The sequence below is a fragment of the Portunus trituberculatus genome, chromosome 33 (genome assembly GCF_017591435.1).
Source record: "Portunus trituberculatus isolate SZX2019 chromosome 33, ASM1759143v1, whole genome shotgun sequence".
Lineage (NCBI taxonomy): Eukaryota > Metazoa > Arthropoda > Malacostraca > Decapoda > Portunidae > Portunus > Portunus trituberculatus.
Genome location: NC_059287.1, coordinates 17,015,726 through 17,037,633, shown reverse-complemented (window position 1 = coordinate 17,037,633; position 21,908 = coordinate 17,015,726). Strand labels below are relative to the sequence as shown.

Sequence of the window (21,908 nt, the reverse complement as noted above, 5' to 3'; positions counted from 1 at the left end):
ACTCCCCACGTAAACTCCTGAAGCGGGAACACCATTGCAATCCTCCACGTATTATTCTATTCCCTTTCTACGGCGGGAGAGAGGCCCACACGATACCAATCCTTGTAGAAACCTGCTCCCACTGTGTCCCGCGCCTGGCTCAGCATTTATAATTAGCAATTGTTTGTTAATGGCATAATCATAATTTATTTCGTTCAGCCCTCTCATACTAAGCGCCCTCCAGCCACCGCCGCCGCTGCCTCGTCCGCCGCGCCACTACCTCATCGTGGCCTCCTTGTGTGTGTCTGTCTGTGTTTGCCTGCGTGGTACTGACGGAGGGAGGGTAAGGGGAGTTTTAAGGAGTGAGCGAGCGAGTGAGTGAGTGAGTGAGTGAGTGAGTGAGTGAGTGTTTGAGTGAGTGACTGACAATTTCCTCACCAACGAAGGAAGGATGAGTGAGTGAGTGAGTGAGTGAGTGAGTGAGTGAGTGAGTGAGTGAGTGAGTGAGTGAGTGACTGACTGACTGACTGTATGAATGACTGCCTAACTTCCTCACCGATGGCGGGAGGACTGGGGGATGTTGTTAATGAGTGAGTGAGTGAGTGAGTGAGTGAGTGAGTGAGTGAGTGAGTGAGTGAGTGAGTGAATGACTGAGTGACTGATTGACTGACTAACGGACTGACTGACTGACTGACTGACTAACTTCCTCACCGCCTGATTGTTTAAGCGACTGATGAATTCTTGAGGTTTGTCACGGTTCGCTGGTTCTTGTTTGAGGGAAAATTAACGACTATGAGGAAGAAACTTTGTCTTTTATATTTGATTTTCTCCTTTTTTCTTCCTGCGTGTGAGTATTACGTGGATGGTTATCTTATCTCATCTTATCTTTGGAATCAGTTTAGCATTCTCTCTTTAGTCACATCTAATTTGGTGAATAATTCATTAGTTACTACAGGAGGCGGAAAATTTTAACGTGGACAGAATCTGAGCTGAATAGAAAACGACTACACACACACACACACACACACACACACACACACACACACACACACACACACACACACACACACACACGGTTGGAAGTGGCAGCGCATTCCTCACTTGATCATTGTAAACACATTGCCTGGGAATACAAAATAATAGCAGCGGCACCAGATATCCTCCCTTGGGAATGGTTGCAAGGGAAGTTTTTGTTCCATTTGATGACAGGAAGATCAACCAGTCCAGTGACCTTTGTGGTGGATAATATTACGTTAGGTTAGGTCAGGCTAGGTTAGGTTAGGTTACGTTAAGTTACGTTAGGTTAGGTCAGGTTAGGCCAGGTTAAGTTAAGTGTGGTTAGGTTTAAGTTAGATTAGGTTAAGTTTGCGTTAGGTTAAGGTAAAGTTAGGTTGGATTGGGTTAAGTTAGGTTAGGTTAGGTTAGTTTTGGTTAAGTTAGTTTAGGTTAAGGTTACGTTAAGTTAAGGTTAGGTTGGTACGTGTTTAGGTTAGGCTTTGTTAGGTTAAGTTAGGTTAAGTTGGGTAAAGCTTGGTTGAGGTCAGGTTACGTTAAGGTTAGGTTAGATTACGTAAGACTAAATTAGGTTAGGTGTGGTTTGGTTTAGTTAGATTAGGTTAGGTTAGGTTACGGTAAGTTAGGTCAAGGAAAGAAGCAGAGAATAGAATGATGAAAACAACAAAGATAGAAAAAGAAACAACATACATTAATAAACACACAAAAAACAATGAAAAAGCGATAAAGCAAGCAAAAACACTCATTAATCGACCTCACATGATCAAAACCCAAGCAAACAGACATTAGATCACAACTCGCAGGTCACAGAGAAGAAAAAGAGAGAAGAAGAGGAAGTGAGGGAGAGCCACAGCGGGAGGGAGAAAAGATACTAGGGAGGTGGAGGGAAGCGAGGGTCATACACGAGACACCACCTCCATTCACTACCGCGGGTCACTGACTAACAAGACCATCTGCTTATTTATCATTCATCATTTTTTTTGCAGTTTTTGCGTGGCACATTAACATGCCTCCTCCTCCCTTGCTCTTAATAACACGGCACTCGGTCACGCTCTGAGGGCCACGGGAACCTATTTTTTCATCCCCTTTCCTCCTTTTTTCTTCCCATGTTGACCTGCTTCCTGTGTGCGTGTGCGTGTGCGTGCGTGTGCGTGTGTGTGTGCGTGTGTGTGTGTGTGTGTTTGGTATGCGACCTGCACCTCGTCGTCTCTGTTGTTCTGTGTTTGTTTGTTGTGAAAAGTAGTGTATTTCTTGTGTTTTCTGTCTTTATTTGCCTTTTTGTTGTTTATCTCTCTCTCTCTCTCTCTCTCTCTCTCTCTCTCTCTCTCTCTCTCTCTCTCTCTCTCTCTCTAAGCAACAACTAGCGCCTTACATCTACACACACACACACACACACACACACACACACACACACACACACACACACACACACACACACACACACTAGCTACACCAAACAATGTGCTTTCTCAGACAAAAAAAAAAAAAAAAGCAAGAGCAAGAGAGAGAGAGAGAGAGAGAGAGAGAGAGAGAGAGAGAGAGAGAGAGAGAGAGAGAGAGAGCGCCCTGTTTGTTATTTTCTTCCTGCCAGGAGCTACGGGACTTAAGGAAGTTTTTAATGTGCTTTCTCTCTCTTATCATCATCATTATTTTTTCTCCTACCTTTTTCTTTTTTGCATTCTTTAGCGCATCGTTCGTAGCAAATAGTTTGGCAAGCACGCCTCTCGAGTAACTGTCACACACACACACACACACACACACACACACACACACACACACACACACACACACACACACACACACACACCCATGCCGATTAAAATAACAAGGGAACATGCGCATTTATTTGGGGGTAGGCTGAAAGGCGGGTGAATGACTTCTTCTACACTGCACGACGCCTAATCAAACAGTGTGCTTATTCAATTATGAAGGAGAGAGAGTGTTGCTTTTGCCGCTATGAAAACTAAGAATCGAAACAAATAAATGATAAACCGAACTTCCATCTCTCTCTCTCTCTCTCTCTCTCTCTCTCTCTCTCTCTCTCTCTCTCTCGTATGTTATGTTATACGACTCCAAAATAAAAGAATAAATAGTGAGAGAGAGAAAAAAAATAGATAATGTATTTATCACTGAATACACACACACACACACACACACACACACACACACACACACACACACACACACACACACACACACACACACACACAATTCACTTTTGTTCTTAAACATTTACCGGTATTAATAATTGAAACTTTCCTTACCTGATGTCTTATCTCACGAACTGCTGAGACCAAGGAGACAATGAGAGAGAGAGAGAGAGAGAGAGAGAGAGAGAGAGAGAGAGAGAGAGAGAGAGAGAGAGAGAGAGAGAGAGAGAGAGAGAGAGAGAGATGCTTGACGCGCTTCAGCAGGTATAACGGTATCAACGGATGCATATTTTTTTCCCTTCTTATCATCCATCATAACGGTGAGGCGTTTAACTTACTCTGAGTCAATCCACGAGGTGCGTCAGGGCGTCTGGTGGTCACACGGCCTGTTTCCGGCGCCCCCCTCACTTCTACGTAGGAAGGCGACACGCAAACTTCCTATTCCACTGCCTAATTGGACTCAAACGGGGGTCCTTCTTGGCCTGCGGGGGAAGATAGTAACATATCATGGTTGGAGGCGTTAAGTGGTCAGTATTAATGGCCTCTTATCTGGGTGGCTTCGCATTCCTTCATGAGATAATTAGCGGCGTAACTACCCAATTATGTGACCGCTAGATTAAAGCACAAAAACACACGCACTGACTGTCAATATTTGTATCTTTTAAATATTTTTGCTTTCTCAGCTGATTAATTAACCGTACGAGTTTCATTAAATAATTTCGGGCAGCTAATAACATATCTGCCTCATGATTATAATGCCTGATATTACAACAGGCTTCGTACTGCCGGGGAAAAAATGGATAATACCAAGGCAGGCGGAGGCGAGGCAGAGTTCAATGCTCAGTTCAGTGACTTTTCTAAGCCACTCCCGCCTCTAGTCCGTCCCTTAGTCGCTGAGTTACGCGCGTGGGACTTTTTTAATCACTGAGGCTGGCGGTGAGATAGCGAGGAAAGGCGGGCATGGTTTGTACACTCCGAGAAACGCAACTCACTCCCACTCTCCCGCTCTCCCGCTCTTTGACTCTCGCTACCCTGTGAACTCGCTCGGAAAATTGAGGTATTCTTCCCCCAGAGCCTCGAAGTATGACGCTCGTGATGACTTGATTCCATGTTAGGTAACGTGTGGCCTCCTTCAGGTGCCATGGGTGAGGGACTCCAGTGTGTGTGTGTGTGTGTGTGTGTGTGTGTGTGTGTGTGTGTGTGTGTGTGTGTGTGTGTGTGTGTGTGTGTGTGTTAACCAGTTTTCACCCCACACAACATTTATTTCAGGGATTTCCACACATTCCTTCTTTATTTACGTAGCTCGAAGGATTCAAGTTGTATCCTTCATCTCCTGCTATCCTTCCTTCCTGAGATCCTTCCCTCCACACGGCGAGTCACGTCTGATGCTACACCTCCTTTGTTCCTGTGTTATGTCCTGTGTCCTTCTCACCACGCCATCACGTCCTTTAGTCCTTAACTCACGCTCTGTCTCTCCCACAGCGACCCTCGAGCCAACGTACCGGCAGCTGCAGACGATGAGGTTGGACAAGAGCCCCTTCGTCATCATCTCCGTCATAGGGCAGGAGTTGCTGGCGGCGGGTCACTACGCAGCGGCCGTCGTGGTGCTGGAGTCCGCGTTGAAAATTGGCACTTGCTCCCTCAAACTGCGTGGCTCCGTCTTCTCTGCTCTCTCCTCTGCCTACTGGGCACTCAACTCTCTGGACAAGGTAAGGAAGGGACTCCAAGCAGGGCGTAGAGCCAAAGGGAGGAGTGTAAAGGGTGTCCACTAGCCAGAGTCCGCCAATACACCGTTTCCTCTCTTAGTGGCGGTCCTGAAACGCAACACATGCATAATATTTCGGTAGCGGTGTTTTGCATCTCATCTCGCCTCGTCTCGCCTTTGTGACTCTGGCTGTGTGGTGGCTAAATAATGCATCACTCCTGGTGGCGTTGTGGTGGCTGGGAGAGACAAGATTAGGCAGGCAGGACCCCGGCAAGACCTCCTCTCAGCCCCGGCGTGCGTGATAACCCGGTGCGGAGATGCTGAGCCGCTTATCAGCCCCTGCGTGTGATTTGCCTCCCTAAGCTTGATAGATTATACACCCGGCGGACGGATTTCCACGCGTAATGGGATGAAACATACGAGCTTGGATGTAATCAGCGAGCGTCGCGAAAAATGGAATGAACACTTGACCAGAGGAGAGGTGGAAGGTGGTAATTTCGCCGGAGTATTAGAGAGAGGTTACGTTCCCCCCCTCTCCCTCCCTTCTCTTTCCCTCTGCCTCTCCGTCTGGCTAACGCGGGGAAGGTGCAGCGTCAGCATCACCTGGGAGCCACGGGGGGTCGGCTTCCACCAGTCAGTCGGGCAACCATCGTCGGGGTTTGATGGATGTGGCCGGGACAAATATCAAAGGGTTGCCATTGGATTTCTGGGAGCGCGGCCATCACCCGGCAGTCCTTGATGGATGTGATTTGGACAAGTATCGCGGCCTGCAATCCCACGCACGCACTAACGGGCTCGCTCATTTATTTGACGCAGCGTCCCGTCAGTGTCTACTTGGCGGAGCTTAGACGCGTAAGACTGAACACTGGATTCTGCCGCGCACCACCACTGCTTTCAATAGACATTAGATGAAGTTACGCGGTCTTAGGGGCGTTTTAAGGGCACTTTAAGGCTATTTTAATGTATTTTAAGAGTGTTTTCATAGTTCTAGTGATAGATGAAGAAGATGTTTATGGTATTGACAGGAGAAACACTTTTGGGAGCCCGCCTACTTCATCTGTGGCCTTTGAAAATAGTCGTAGTGAGAGGGCAGAACATTTCCAAATATGGTAAGTGACATGCCGCGCAGTAACAACCACCACATGACTGTCACATATACACGAGGTCAATTCCACCTTGAAATTATTACGTAAGACTAATGCTCCTCAGGCAACCACGCGGGAAAGAGATGAATAAATAAAAAAAACATCCTTCAAACTTGTGTCAACGCTCGTCACCTCGTTAGGGCAGCGGCGTCCTTGGCTTGGTGGCGTTGATGGTCGGCTTGTGTGGCTTAGCGATCGTTGTGGCTTTATGGAGCGACGGCCGCACCTGTACCTGTACCCACATACCCACATACCCGCGCCACGCTCCGTCCCCAAAGTGAACCGCACGAATAGCCCTCCCTTCCCTTAAGATAAATAAATAAAAAGCGAACCCGAATCCAAACACTTTCTTTTCCTGTTTCCCGGCAAATACAACGCATCAGTGGCCGGTCGCTGCCTCCAAGCCTTGCACTCTTTATCAGATGCCATTCCATAAAAGAAATCTTCCACTCTTTTATTATTTTTAGGATTTTCTTTTTTCTTCGTATTTTTTTACCGTCGCTGTCTTCTATTCTAGTCTTTGAAACGTTTAAAAATGATTTCCTCCTACTGCTTGCATCACTACCTTACCATCCTGTCTCTGTCATTACGATGTTTTCACACACACACACACACACACACACACACACACACACACACACACACACACACACACACACACACTGCTTGGCTGCTTCGCCTACAAAAACTTGGCAAAGTCTCTAATCCAGGTGGTTGGCGGCGCGGGCTGATCCCGACAGGAGTACTGCAGTCATGATGCCTCGCCACCCAAGCGTAACACAGCCACAAAATACTCCTCTAACGATCGCGAGTTAAGCTCCAGCCTGACCGGTGTGTGTTCAAGGGCCATCGAACGGGACACCTGTCTAATGTGTGTCTGTTTTAAGGCCCATCATCAGACAATACACTTGTCTAATGGTTGTGTTTGCAGACCCACCGCCACACGGAACAACTCTCTAATGCTAATAGTAATCAAATACTCGTGCGTGGCCGCTCTAAGCACCGTCATTGAGCCGTACTGTCGCCCGGGAAGTGTCTCTTAAAGGCCGCCACGGCACTCCCACCAGATGGATCGCTGCTGGACGCTACAAGCCGAGGGGTAAATGGACCCAAGACAAGTTTAGGGAGTGAGAAAAACACGTGCTGTTAAAACACTCATCGAGGGACACTTAGGAGTAAAGAAACCCTGGGAAAGTAACACGAGCTGGTAACCATCACGCGGGGGGAACCTGTCTTTACGGGGACGAGCGAGACATCTCCCACAGATCTTCCGACGCGGAGCTTGTGGGACCCCCGGAGGACCCTCATCAGGTCCCGGCGGAGGTAACGCCCAAATCAGTTAACCAGAGACACACAAAGCACCTCAGCCCGTCCCGGGCCGCGCCACCGCTGCGGAGCACATCTATCAGTCCCAGTCAAGATGCATCGCGCCCTGCCCACCCCTTAAGAGGCGGCGGCGGCAGGACGCTTGTGGGCGGCAGGGGCGGTGCGGCCGCCTGCATCACCTCGATGAATCGGTTTTTCTGTCCCGAGAAAAGTGTTTAATTATGTCAAGCCTGAGAGCAATTTCCGTGGCCGCGGTTACGCCGTCCCGCACCGGCGCCGCGGACGTCAGTTCCTTTAGCGAGGGTTTATGGGATGCATTACAAGCTTATCTCTTAGAGTCCTTGTTAAGGGGCCACTCCTCACCGCCCCTCCCTCCTTCTCCCGCAGGCGGTGTCCTACATGCAGCAGGACCTGGCGGTGGCCAAATCCCTGGGAGACATTGCAGGGGAGTGTCGGGCGCACGGCAACCTGGGCAGCGCTTACTTCAGCAAGGGCAACTACAAGGAGGCGCTGACGTCCCACCGCTACCAGCTGGTCCTCGCCATGAAGTGCAAGGACACCCAGGCCGCAGCCTCCGCCCTCACCAGCCTCGGTAAGTGGACACAATGACGCCTCGCCGCGCTGCTGGGGCTGCTTTCTCTTATCCTTCCTGCCGCCGCTGCCGCCGGCAGTGTTTGCAGTCGCGCCATTTAACTCCCCATCTCGGCACTAACAAATGAATTGTCTGACCATTGAAAGCGTACTAATTTCGTGAAGTTATGGTCTATTTCCTTTAGTCTCACCTGTATTTACCGGTGCAAGTGTGTACCTGCTTGTAATTACTTCTGAACGCTTGTAATTACCTGATGATGTCTTGAGTAACCTTGATTGTCTTTTTGTTTGCTGGGCGAATTCCCACCGAGATCGCGCTCTGCAAGACTACTTTTTAGGCCGCGCCGATAACGGAGCTTAGCTTACGACTCTACACATGGCAGTTGCTCTCTCTCTCTCTCTCTCTCTCTCTCTCTCTCTCTCTCTCTCTCTCTCTCACCACCTGCTGCGGCGCCTGATCAAAGAAGCTGCACACTTCTTCCCCACATATACACTCCCCACACGCCTCTCCCAACACACACACACACACACACACACACACACACACACACACACACACACACCGCCTCCTTATCACCTCCCCTCATTCCCAACGTTCTCCACGCACTCTTTGCACATCCTCTCCACGTCCACACTCACCTAACACTCCTCTCTCTCTCCTCTCCCTCTCCCTCTCCCTCTCCCTCACCATCAACTCCAAATCTCACCCTCCCACTCCCTCCCACTCCCTCACTATGCGTACTGCTCTCACCCTTCCTCTCACTCTCCCTCTCTCTCCCTCTTCCTCTCTCTCTCTCTCTCTCTCTCTCTCTCTCTCCTCTCTCTCTCTCTCTCTCTCCCTCCGTCTTGCATATCTTTAAAACATCTTTTGTCCCACTACGTGTCCTGGTTGTTGTTTTTTTGTTGTTGTTGATGTTGTTGTTGTTGTTGTTGTTGTTGTTGTTGTTGTTGTTGTTGTTGTTGTGGTGGTGGTGGTGATGGTGGTGGTGTTAGTGGAGATGGTGGTGGTAACTGCTAAGAATATTGAAGTTATTCACAATTAGGTAAAGGAGTTTGTCAGAGAGAGAGAGAGAGAGAGAGAGAGAGAGAGAGAGAGAGAGAGAGAGAGAGAGAGAGAGAGAGAGAGAGAGAGAGAGAGAGAGAGTGTGTGTGTGTGTGCGTGTGTCGTGTCGTGTCAGTCATCATTTTCATCCCAGGATTGTGTTTGTGTATCGAATGTTAATTTTGGGGAGACACATTACACTCCCCTCAGAAATCCATGAATCTTTTGTCACACTTCCCTCTTTCCCTCTTCTTTTATTCCCTATTTTTTTCTTTCATCTATTATTTTCTCGTCCCTGGTTTTTTTTTTTATCACCCTCTTTTCCTCCATTCTTTATCATTTCCCAGGTAAAAAAAAAAATAAAATAAAAAGATAAACCAAGACGAACCGAATCAGACCGAAACTCAGCCACACAGAACCGAAAAAAAGACCAGAAGTGAACCCAAAATTAAACAAAATGAACCCAGATCAACCACAAACAAATTATAAACGAATCAAAATGAACCGAAAATAAACAAAATGGAACAATATGAACCAGAATTAATCCAAACTGAACTAAAAATGGACCAACATTAACCAAAATTAACCTAAAATTGAACCCAAATGAACCAAATGACCCAAAAAGGAACCTAAAATAGACGCAAATGAACCACAAATGAACCAGAATGACAAAAGTGGACCACCCAAATGAACCAAATGAACCAGAATGAACCCCATATGAACCAAAATGACTCAAAATGACCCAAAATGAACCAAAGTGAACCAGCACAAGTAACAGGCGGTCATGCAAGGCGCGGTCACACTCAAGGTCAAGAAAGAAGAAAAGAGGAGGGAAGGTGAAAAGGAGGAGGAGGAGGAGGAAGAGGAGGAGGAGGAGGAGGAGGAGGAGGAGGAGGAGGAGGAGGAGGAGGAGGAGGAGGAGGAGGAGGAGGAGGAGGAGGAGAGTGAAAAGGTTAAGGAATTTGAGCGAAGGTGTCACAATCAAAATAGCAGTTGCATTTTTTTTGGTCAAAGAGAAATACCTCGAGAGAGAGAGAGAGAGAGAGAGAGAGAGAGAGAGAGAGAGAGAGAGAGAGAGAGAGAGAGAGAGAGAGAGAGAGAGAGAGAGAGAGAGAGAGAGAGAGAGAGAGAGAGAGAGAGAGAGAGAGAGATTACAAGTGGGTCTATTAATTTTATTCCCGATCACTAACGAATAACTGAACGCCTTACAATATTTAAATCCTAGAAAAAAAAACAAATACGAAGAAAAAAAGAAAACTCGACAAAAATAAAGAAAAATAACAACACAATAAATATAAAAAGGAGAGAAAAAAGAAAAAGAAAAGAGGAACAAAAACGATAAAATAAAAATCACTTACGGAATTTCTATAACCACTTGTGTTGAATTGGAATGTGTGTGTGTGTGTGTGTGTGTGTGTGTGTGTGTGTGTGTGTGTGTGTGTGTGTGTGTGTGTGTGTGTGTGTGTGTGTGTGTGTCTTTCCTGCAGTGTGTATGTGTGGTATAACTGCTTACAATTTACATCACGCAGTCACCAGCATCCGCAACACACCAACACCAGGCCGGCCAGTGTCACCACCACAAGGAACGAAGGAATAGAAATAGAAAAAAAAAAAAAAAATGAAAGAAAAAAAAACACAATACTGCTAATGAAAAGTGAATGTTGTTTATGGAAGCGAGACAGGACTTGTTTTCTGCTTACTATGTCGTTTTGTGTGGTGGTGGTGGTGGTGGTGGTGGTGGTGGTGGTGGTGGTGGTGGTGGTGGTGGTCTTTTCCTTTAATAAGTAGTAGGAATGTTTGTCGTAGTGGTATTACAAGTTCTTGCTGGTGTTGTAGTAGTAGTAGTAGTAGTAGTAGTAGTAGTAGTAGTAGTAGTAGTAGTAGTAGTAGTAGTAGTAGTAGTAGTAGTAGTAGTAGTAGTAGTAGTAGTTGTTGTTGTTGTTGTTCTTGTTGTTGTTAATTTCACAAGTGGTAGGATCGTGCTTGCGTTGGTGTAAGGAATGTAGTAGTAGTAGTAGTAGTAGTAGTAGTAGTAGTAGTAGCAGTAGCAGTAGTAGTAGTAGCAGCAGTAGCAGTAGCAGTAGCAGTAGTAGCAGTAGTAGTAGTAGCAGTAGCAGTAGCAGTATCAATAATAGTAATAATAGTAGTAAAGACTATTTCACACAAGTACATCTAGGCAGAGTGAAGATTAATAGTAGTAATAATAAAAGTAGTAATACTCTTGGTGATGAGTGGTGAGTGATGAGTGGTAAGTGATGAGTGGTAAGTGATGAGTGGTAAGTGGTGAATGGTAAGTGGTAAGTGATGAGTGGTGAGTGGTAAGTGGTGAGTGGTGAGTGGTGAGTGATGAGTGGAAGCAAGGGAGAGCAGAACCTTGGTTAGTGTTGTGAGTGTAGTGGTAGGGAAAGAAGATGAGGGAATGTGATAAGGGTGAGCGCTGAGGTGGTTGTGCGGTAAATGGCGATGTTAGTAGCATCTTTTAGTGGCCGTAGTAGTAGTAGTAGTAGTAGTAGTAGTAGTAATAGCAGTAGCAGTAGCAGTAGAAGTAGTAGTAGTAGTTTAAATAACACCAGAAAATGGGATGAAAGAAAAAAAGTAAAGAAGGAATACGAGAAATAAAAGGCAAAAATAAAAGGAGAGACAAAGAAGAAGCAAGAAGTGAAGTAACAGAACGGAATAACAAGAAGGATAAAAGAATATATGGAAGCGAGAAGGAGAAGAGATGAGAATACGAGGAGGAAAGGGAGGGGGAGAAGGTAAGGACAAGAAGGGAGTAGAATGATAAAAAGGCGAATACAAAATATGGAGGGGGGGGGAGGAGAGAGGCAAAGGAGATAACACTTGTATAATCAAAAGAGCATGGGTGAATATTGTTACAAGGAAGGGCGTTGTATGGTTAATGTATGGGTGTGTATGGCAAACGTATGTATGTAAGACCAAGAAATAAATACGTAAATAAAGAGAAATATACAGGATTAGCAGAAGAATACACATTTAGCACAAAATATATACAGAAATGACGTAGAAATAAAGGAATAACAAGGAAATATACATAAAAAAAGGAGTGTATAAAAAAAACAAAATAATACACCCAAATAAACATAAATATACAAAAATACACTAAAATACACAAAAATACAAATAAAAGTAATAACATGGAAATACAGATAAAAAAAAGGAGGAATATACAGAAAACAACAAAAGAATATATAAAAATGACGTAGAAATCTAGAAAATAGAATAAAAAAACAGAAATAACAGGAGAAAAAAAAATGAAAGAAAAAAACATATGTCGAAATAATTAATTAAGGCGAGGCGAGATTAGTGAGATAACAAAAAATAGAGAGAAAAAATACAATAAAACATAGATGCCAGAGAGAGAGAGAGAGAGAGAGAGAGAGAGAGAGAGAGAGAGAGAGAGAGAGAGAGAGAGAGAGAGAGAGAGAGAGAGAGAGAGAGAGAGAGAGAGGATGTAGGGAGAGGGTATAAGGGCTGTGCCGGGGGGCGGAGAGGGGTCAACATGCCTACAGATCTCGAGGCTGACAGTGATTTGACGATGGTGACACAGATAATAGTGCTGTGGAATGTATTATGCCATAAGGGGGATGTTTAGGTGGGCTGCCTCCCCTCATATTAATGCCACCTGCGCGATGTTTCAATTACACTCACTCACACACACACACACACACACACACATTGTGGTATTGTCCCCCCCCCCTGTACATTTTCAGTGTATTTTTTTACATTGCCTAATTAATAAACCGTTTATTATTATTATTATTATTATAACACACACACACACACACACACACACACACACACACACACACACACACACACAGGTTCCATCACTTTAAAGAGACACTGACAAGGTTGAAATTGATACGAAAACAAATATTACAATAAGAAAAGAAAAAAAAATTACACACACACACACACACACACACACACACACACACACACACACACACACACACACACACATAGGACATACAGAACGTGGGATTAGTCAACTGTGAACACTAACAAGCAAGTGTATGAATGTGAGTATATGCCAGCGTATGTGTGTGTGTGTGTGTGTGTGTGTGTGTGTGTGTGTGTGTGTGTGTGTGTGTGTGTGTGTGTGTGTGTGTGTGTGCATGCGTCCGTGGGTGGGTGCACGTGTGTGTGGGCGCTTGCTGGTGACCTTTCGCCATTCCCCTGGGGCACTGCATCGTCTTAAATATTGCTTTCGTTCCATGAGTTCGACTTGTAACATAAATTAATTACCTGTGAGTGAGTTACTGCCTCCCATCACCCCAGAGGTTACGTCAGGTCACCCGCGTCACACCACAGCCTCGGGGAAGTGTGTGGGGGAGGGGGAAGTAAGAGAGGACACAGAGGGGGGCGAGGGAGAGGGAAGTAGGGGGAATACGTAGATATTTAGCAGGCTCGCCACGTCCTACCGACACGGCCACGGCGCGCCTGTGAGCCCACCGCCAGGTCACTGCTCCGAAGGTCAGGTCAGATGGCTCCTAAGATCAAGATTAGGAAGGGTTCTCTCTCTCTCTCTCTCTCTCTCTCTCTCTCTCTCTCTCTCTCTCTCTCTCTCTCTCTAGCGGGAGGAAGAGATAAAGGAAGTAGAGGAGGTATGGGACGAGCAGGAGGAGGAGGAGGAAGAGGAGGAGGAGGAGGAGGAGGAGGAGGAGGAGGAGGAGGAGATAAAGAAAGGAGAGGAGGTTGATGATGAGATGAGGACGAAAACAGGACGAATAGATGTAGGAGAGGAGAAAGAAAAACAAGGAGACGAGGAGGAGGAGGAGGAGGAGGAGGAGGAGGAGGAGGAGGAGGAGGAGGAGGAGGAGGAGATGTTTTATGGTAAGGGGATTCCAGTCAGAGAACAATGGACGGTTCTACTTCTCTGTGGATGACGGATTCTTTGTCACCCTCATGTACGTAGGGTCTGTCTTGTCCCCTCTTGCCCCAGACCCCCCCAGCACACACACACACACACACACACACACACACACACACACACACACACACACAACATATCCCGGCCACATTCAACAGCCCATTACTGCCTCCTCCTCCTCCTCCTCCTCCTCCTCCTCCTCCTCCTCAGATACGATAAAATCAAGGAATTCCTGTCGAAGTAAAGGATAAGTGTGCATATATATAAAGAAACTTATCATACATTGGCAAAGGAACAAGCAAGAACGTCGTGGATAAAGGATGTGGTGATAAACAGTGGAGGCAGAGCAGGGTGGATAACACGAAAGGAAGGAATGTGTGATAAAGACATGGATAGGATGGAGGGGATATATATGAAGAAGGATAGTGTAGGATGTGTCTGGGTTGGGTTAGGGTTGGTTTAGGTAGTGGTGGTGGTGGTGATGGTTGGTGGTGGTGGTGGTGGTGGTGGATATGATATACTGTATGACATTAAGAGAAAGGAAAAAAAGCACCTCATGATTTTAAATGATGAAAAATAATGTCAATAATTCATGTGTTTATTAGTTGGATATAAAACTAATTAATGGAAGAAGCACAGTTGAAATACGAAAATAAAAGAAAAATGATCATAAAAAAGGGTGGAATTCTTAATTATTTCGTACAGTGACCAGTGTTTAGACATTAAGATGATCCCTGATGCTTTAATCCCACTAACGTAACCTTCACAGCACTAACTTGTCAATCACAGTACCCCGAGTCAGTACCTCAGTGCCCACCACCGCCACCATCACCACCATCTCTCGCCCCGTACCCTGATCAGTCACCTCGCAGCGCAGAGCATTGTGGCATCTTTGCTGCTCACGTTGGCCGGTTGATGAGTTCCCCTTTCCTCAGGTGTCTCCTCCTTTGTCTCCCTGTATAGGTGTGTCTCTTCCCCGCACCCCTTCCCTCCTCCCCCCACCTGTCCGCCAGCCCATCCACCTTTATGGGTCGACAGATTGCAGGCCATTCATGCATCGGAGTGGCCGTGTTTGTGTGGCAGCAAGGGACGCACTCACCGCTGCCCTGCTCCTTCTGTGTGTGTTTGTGTGTGTGTATGTGTGTGTGTGTGTGTGTGTGTGTGTGTGTGTGTGTGTGTGTGTGTGTGTGTGTGTGTGTGTGTGTGTGTGTGTGTGTGTGTGTGTGTGTGTGTGTGTGTGTGTGTGTGTGTGTGTGTGTGTGTGTGCTCGCGTGTGTAAAAGGTTTGGAGGTAGGCGAACAATAACAAATGCTCACATTTATATTCTTTTGTTTCACCCATTATTCATCGGTGACATGCAGAAACCAGTGCTCCACCGTGCAGATATATATATATATATATATATATATATATATATATATATATATATATATATATATATATATATATATATATATATACACACACACACACACACACACACACACACACACACACACACACACACACACACACACACAGAAATTCATACCTCCACCCACGACCAACACACCTTTATATATACATAAACATGAAACATGTTGCATAGATACATACTCATGTGCGCACGCCCGCACACACGAACACACACACACACACACACACACACACACACACACACACACACACATTCGTACTTATATACATAAAGACAAACAGGTACACACACACACACACACACACACACACACACACACACACACACACACACACACACACACACACACACACACACACACACACACACACACACACACACACACACACACACGCATACATACACAGCAGAGAGAGAGAGAGAGAGAGAGAGAGAGAGAGAGAGAGAGAGAGAGAGAGAGAGAGAGAGAGAGAGAGAGAGAGAGTTTCCGCTTGTCATGTTTTCACGCGGCTGGCAGAACGCGGCCGACACGAGGGAGGGGCTCTGAGCATGTTAGCTGCCCTGCCCTTCACTCCACCGCTGCCCCCGCACCTCGCAACCATACTTTGGGGAAGCAAGAGGGAAGTGTTCAGCCGCGGGACACTGAGAAGGCGCGCGTCACTGCCCTACCAAGAAAGAGAGAAGAAAAAGAAAGAAAGAGAGAGTCAGTCTACGTGGATGTCTACCATAAAACACGCCATGTCTACGAAAGGAAAGACACGTGTTGCTTAAGAGAAGAATCACGTCATCATGCTAAAAGATGGAGGAGGGGCGCTGTGGGGACATGATGCATCGCCTACGGGTTGACACGTTATGTTCAACAACTGCTCTTCCGTAACACGAGAAGGGGAGATAAACACTGAAGGGGATTGAGATAAATTCCTCACATACCCCCAACATGCTCCCTCAAGAACCTCCACCTGAGAACACGGCGCCCTTCACCTAATAAGTACACGCTTCTCTATTACATGAAATCTTTCCAATTTAACATTCATCAGGGGAGAGGGAGAGGTACGCGCTGTCCAGGTGTGCTCAGGTGGAAAAAGAAAAAAAAGAAAAAGAAAACAAGAATAAGAGGAACTTCAATATAAAAAAAAGAAAAAAGATGGAAAAGAACAAGAAACGAAGAAACTTAAGAAAATAAAAATAAAATAAAGAGATGCTTGAGTGTTTACCTGATAGAAAGCTGGTAATAATGTGTAAAGGTGAATAGAGATGATAAATGAAGGGATTGGAGAAAGGAGAAAAGAAAAGGCTAATAATGATAATAATGGTATTTCAAGTCAGGTTACATTAGGTTAGGTAAGGTTACGTAAAGTTTAGGTTAGGTTAAGTTTAGGTTAGGTTAGGTTAGGTTAGGTTAGAAGTCAAGTTATTTCAAGTTATTACATGAGATTAGGTGAGGTTACGTAAGGTTTAGATTAGGTTTGGTTAGGTAAGGTTAGGTTAGGTTAGTAAAGAATAGATTAAGTTTGATTAAGTTGGTTACATTAGTTTAGCTTAAGTCATTTCAAGTTAGGTTATTTTAGGTTAGTTAAGTTTACGTCAAGCCAGGGTAGAGTAGGTTAGCTCAAAAGATATTTCAAGTTAGGGAAGGTAAGGTTACGTCAAGGCTGGTTAGGTTAGGTTAGTCCCAGATTGAGTGGTGGAGAGGCACATTCATCACTCATTCATGCTTCATTATCACTCAATAGCAGCGGTCCATCATGTGTTGCTCCCATCCCTGCAGTACCTGTCGCTTGTTAGTGCGGAGTGGGTGGGGAGGGGAGGAGGAGCAGGTAAGAGTCAAGGTATTAGTCTTGCCTCACTCTCCCTTCCCTCCCCTCACTCCTCTTCCCTCTCCTCCTTTCGTTCCCATCCCTCTATACGTCAGTCAGTCAGTCTTAATGTCTCAGGTTGATCTCTCTTTTACTGCTCTTCCTTCTCATCTTTTTTTCATCTCTGTTTTCATTGTCAGATGCGTACCACGCGATATTAATCCTTCTGTCTCATATTTTCCAGTATCTAACCTAGTGTATGTTTCCTCTTTCTATCACTTTTCTTCCTCTCTTCTAAGTATACTCATGACAGTCAATAAAGCGAGTATTTCCCTTTTTATCCTTGTATCATTTATTTTCACCTATTTTAGTGGACGTTTCCTTTTCCATCTACCATTATTTCTTCCTTCCTCAAAGTATACTACACGACACTTAACCCCAGCGAGTATTTTCTTTTCATCTTCCTATCATTTGTTTTCTTCTATTTAAGCGAACATTTCCTTTCCCATCTATCCCTTTTCTTTTTCTCTAAGTCTACCACGCGACCACAACCCACAACCCATTTCCTCAATTCCCTTAATGGTACTTTCTCCTGATCCCCTTCCCCCATCACCACCCATGCGTTAAGGGACGTCGTTCTCTTTATCTGGTAACTTTAGCGATGACTGGACGCCTTACTAAACTAGACCTACGGATGGGACATGGGGAGGGACACGGGCCGGCGGCGAGGCAGAGGAGCGTAAGGTATAGAGGGTGGGAAGAGAACGGGGTATCTTCCTAACCCTACAGATGCGAGTGCCTGGGGCGGGGTAGGCCAAGTCATTAGTGAGTGTGTCCTTTGAATCTCACACGGGCGGCTCGCGGATGGCTAGGCCCCGACCATCCTGCACCAGAGGGTCGCTCACCTGAAATACCTGTTGGGAACTCAAGCGCGCGTTAAGGTGATAAGAGGCTCCGGGATACACGTAAACTGGAGGCTGGAGGAGTGTTGAGAGATTCCACTTCCAGGTCACGGGAGGTGTTATAATTTGACGATGGACGTTAAGCATATCATAGTGACAAAGGGAGCAATAATTTAGAAAGCCACAAGATTCAGGTAAACTGGAGAGAGAGAGAGAGAGAGAGAGAGAGAGAGAGAGAGAGAGAGAGAGAGAGAGAGAGAGAGAGAGAGAGAGAGAGAGAGAGAGAGAGAGAGAGAGTCATATTTTCATTAGATTTTCGCTCATTATATCTGAAGGTGAAAATTAAGACATTAAAACAACAAAGCAAGGCGAGGTTCACGAGACTTCCGGGGTACTTGTGAGCTCAGCAACGTATAAATGTGAGGATAATTTATTCACATGAGATCATAAGTTGTATTACATTTAAATTCAGGAATGATAATTAAGGTATGATGGAAAAAAAAAAAAGGCAGAAAAAAGGAACAAGTTTAAGCAGGTTAACTTGACGGCGTGTATCTGTTATGAGGGTTTGCATTCACCAAGTTACGCATTGTATAATTTGAACCCAAGAATTGAATATACATGGTGTTTAGAAATAATGGATTCGATCTTAAATTTCTACAACACTGGAACCAAGAAGAGGAGATGAAACTCTTGGTATTTCAGATTATTTGAAATTTTGCTCCCAACCTTTTCAAAATGGAGCCAAAAACAAACAAACAAACCTAAGAAAATGATAAACACAAAAAGAAAGAAGGAAAGAAAGCAAAATCTGAAAAAAAATGTACGTATCATATCAAGAATTGTTAACAGTTTTTTTTTCGAGGTAAGAGGGGACAAATGTCCAAGGGCAACAACAACAACAACAACAACAACAAAAAAAAAAAAAAAAAAAAAGGCCCACTTAGTTGCCAGTCCTTATAGAGGTCCGATAGAGTTAGCCAAAAGAAAGGGATAAATGTCTTGAGAATTACATATTCATAAGTAACTAATTCCCTTCAAGTCAGTAAAAATAATAAAATATTACGAAGAAAAAGAGAAATTAACCCAAATTCTATAAGGAAAAGAGTAATAGCATATAAAACACACACCTAAAAAGCTTCACCTCTTCAATACTGAGACGCATTTCTACCTTGAGTTTTGAGCATAATTAGATGATTTTATTTGCATTAGGAAGGGTCTATGGAGGTCAAAAGATGAATGGCCACAGTCTTCACTATTATTACACCCCACATATGTTTCTGAAGCAGTATAAAATCGCCAAATAGTAACCAAAATGAAAATGAAAACGCGTCCTGGTACTAGGGAGTTTAAAAGTACCAGTTTCCCTTTCATCTCTCGAATCATGCCGAGACACTGTAAAGAAAATAAGAAAGAAACGTAATAAAGAAAAGAAAAGGAAATGAATAATAAAAAAATGTACCCACAAAATAAAGAAACAGCAAAAATAAATACGTTCCCTAATGAAATAAGAAAAAAGAACCGTAATAAAGAAAAAAAGGAAATAAAAAAAAATGTACCCACAAGATGGAAAACAAAAATAAATACGTTCCCTTATGAAAATTATCCCGATGTCACTCAAATCTAAAACAATAAATAAAACTAAAAAAAAAAAAAACCCGTAAAAATAGAAATAATAAAGAATATGTACCAAAGAGATAAGGACATGAAAAAGAGAAAAAAGACTTAACTATTCTAACGAGTGCATGAAAGAATCCCAAATCCTTATCAACAATCAATAAAGTGTCTTAGTTCGTCGAGAGAGAGATGAATGCGATAGAACAAGCCAATATTTTAACTACTTAACATTTTAACATTAGCGAGGGAGCGAGTGAGCGAGTGAGCGAGGGAGCGAGAGAGCAAGTGACGGAGGGAACACTCGCTCTTGTAATTACTAGCCAGCGAGGAGAGACAAAACCGCAAAGGAAACCAGGAAAAATAAAATACCCGAAGGAAAGAGAGAGAGAGAGAGAGAGAGAGAGAGAGAGAGAGAGAGAGAGAGAGAGAGAGAGATAAATCAAGTAATGAAAAGAAAGTGAAGGATTCTGAAAGTAAAAAAAGCAACACATAACACGAGAGAGAGAGAGAGAGAGAGAGAGAGAGAGAGAGAGAGAGAGAGAGAGAGAGAGAGAGAGAGAGAGAGAGAGAGAGAGAGAGAGAGAGAGAGAGAGAGAGAGAGAGAGAGAGAGAGAGAGAGAGAGAGATACAAGAAAAAAATAATAATAATGTGCATCCAGAGATTGCTCAGGAATAATTGCTCGCATGAAGAGAAGCAGAAGCAGGAGGAGGAGGAGGAGGAGGAGGAGGAGGAGGAGGAGGAGGAGAGGAGGAGGAGGAGGAGAGAGAAGAGAGGAGGAGAAGAGACAGAGAGAGAGAGAGAGAGAGAGAGAGAGAGAGAGAGAGAGAGAGAGAGAGAGAGAGAGAGAGAGAGAGAGAGAGAGAGAGAGAGAGAGAGAGAGAGAGAGAGAGAGAGAGAGAGAGAGAGAGGGGGTAGCCAGGCACTCATTAAGGCATGACTCGACAATTTGGGCCAAGTGCAAATCAGACAGAGATGCGTCGCCTGATAGTGTCACCGCATAAATGGCATTAATATACAGCCTGTCGCCGCGTCTCCCCCCACCAGCGACTTCCTCGGAACGCCCCGCCTGCCATCCCCGCCTGCCTTGCCCACACTGCCTGCCTCGCTTGTTCTTGCTGCTATTACCGCCACTGCTGCTACCGCTTCTGATCTCAACGCTGCTGCTAATGTCCTGCCGCCGCTTGCTTGGGTTGGTTTGCCCGTGGTGTTCATTTGTGTATTTCTCCGAGTATTTTGTAGTGTGTTGCAGCAAAGGGTATAGGTTTTAGAGATTAGTTGGTATTGGTGCTACTATTGCTACTGTTATTATTGTTGCTACTGTTGTTGTTTTTATTGTAGTAGTAGTAGTAGTAGTAGTAGTAGTAGTAGTAGTAGTAATAGTAGTAGTTGCACTGGGAATCATTTTCACTATTACAAACATTTCGCTCTTACTACTAGCAAAAGTACAATAACCACCACCACCACCATCACCACTATTACTATTACTATCATCGTCATCACCAATCATCATCCTCATCTTCATCATTATCAACTCCAGCGCACACACTTTTCCCGGCTCGCGATACACACATGCCCAAATAAAGACCAAAACACTAATTGCACGACAACAAAGCACATTCTTTCGAATCATAAACTGATAACAGGAACGAAACATCTTGAGAATCAACAAAGAAAATAGAAAAACATACACATCCTTCCTCCTCCTCCTCCTCCTTCTTCTTCTCAATCCTAATGCTATTTCCTGCATCAACCACCATCACCACCATCACCACCACTATCACCACCACCAGCAAGAATCCTCACAGTTGTCAGAGAAAGAGTATTGGATTTATTGAAGGTGACAGGAGGATAAGAGAGGTAGGAGGAGGAGGAGGAGGAGGAGGAGGAGGAGGAGGAGGAGGAGGAGGAGGAGGAGGAGGAGGAGGAGGAGGAGGAGGAGGAGGAGAAGGAGGAGGAGGAGGAGGAGGAGGAGGAGGAGAGAGGAGGAGGAGGAGGAGGAGGAGGGAGTAAGGAGACATAGAGAGGTTAAAAATGAGGATGGTGGGGGTAAGGTTGGGAACACGGAGGAGGAGGAGGAGGAGGAGGAGGAGGAGGAGGAGGAGGAGGAGGAGGAGGAGGAGGAGGAGGAGGAGGAGGGCAGAACACATTAGCTAGTGGCCGCCACGTTACATGCTCTGGTCCACACTTCATCAAAAAGAACATCTTGGTTCACTTCTTTTTCTTCCTCTTCACTCTCGCCGCTCAGCTCGTCATTAGCGTCTCCTCCACCGCCTCTCCCCTCCCTCACTGCTCTCCCTCCAGCTGTTCTTTAAGTATGCCGACCCTCTCA

General features: G+C 45.1%; 1 protein-coding gene across 1 annotated transcript in view; it reads left to right on the top strand.

The window, feature by feature from the left end:
- The window catches only part of LOC123512472 (tetratricopeptide repeat protein 28-like), a 170,790-nt gene that overhangs the window by 136,554 nt on the left and 12,328 nt on the right, over positions 1–21,908 (top strand). The window contains 2 exon segments of the mRNA XM_045268942.1: positions 4,626–4,852; positions 7,707–7,911. Coding sequence (XP_045124877.1) covers positions 4,626–4,852; positions 7,707–7,911 — 432 coding nt within the window.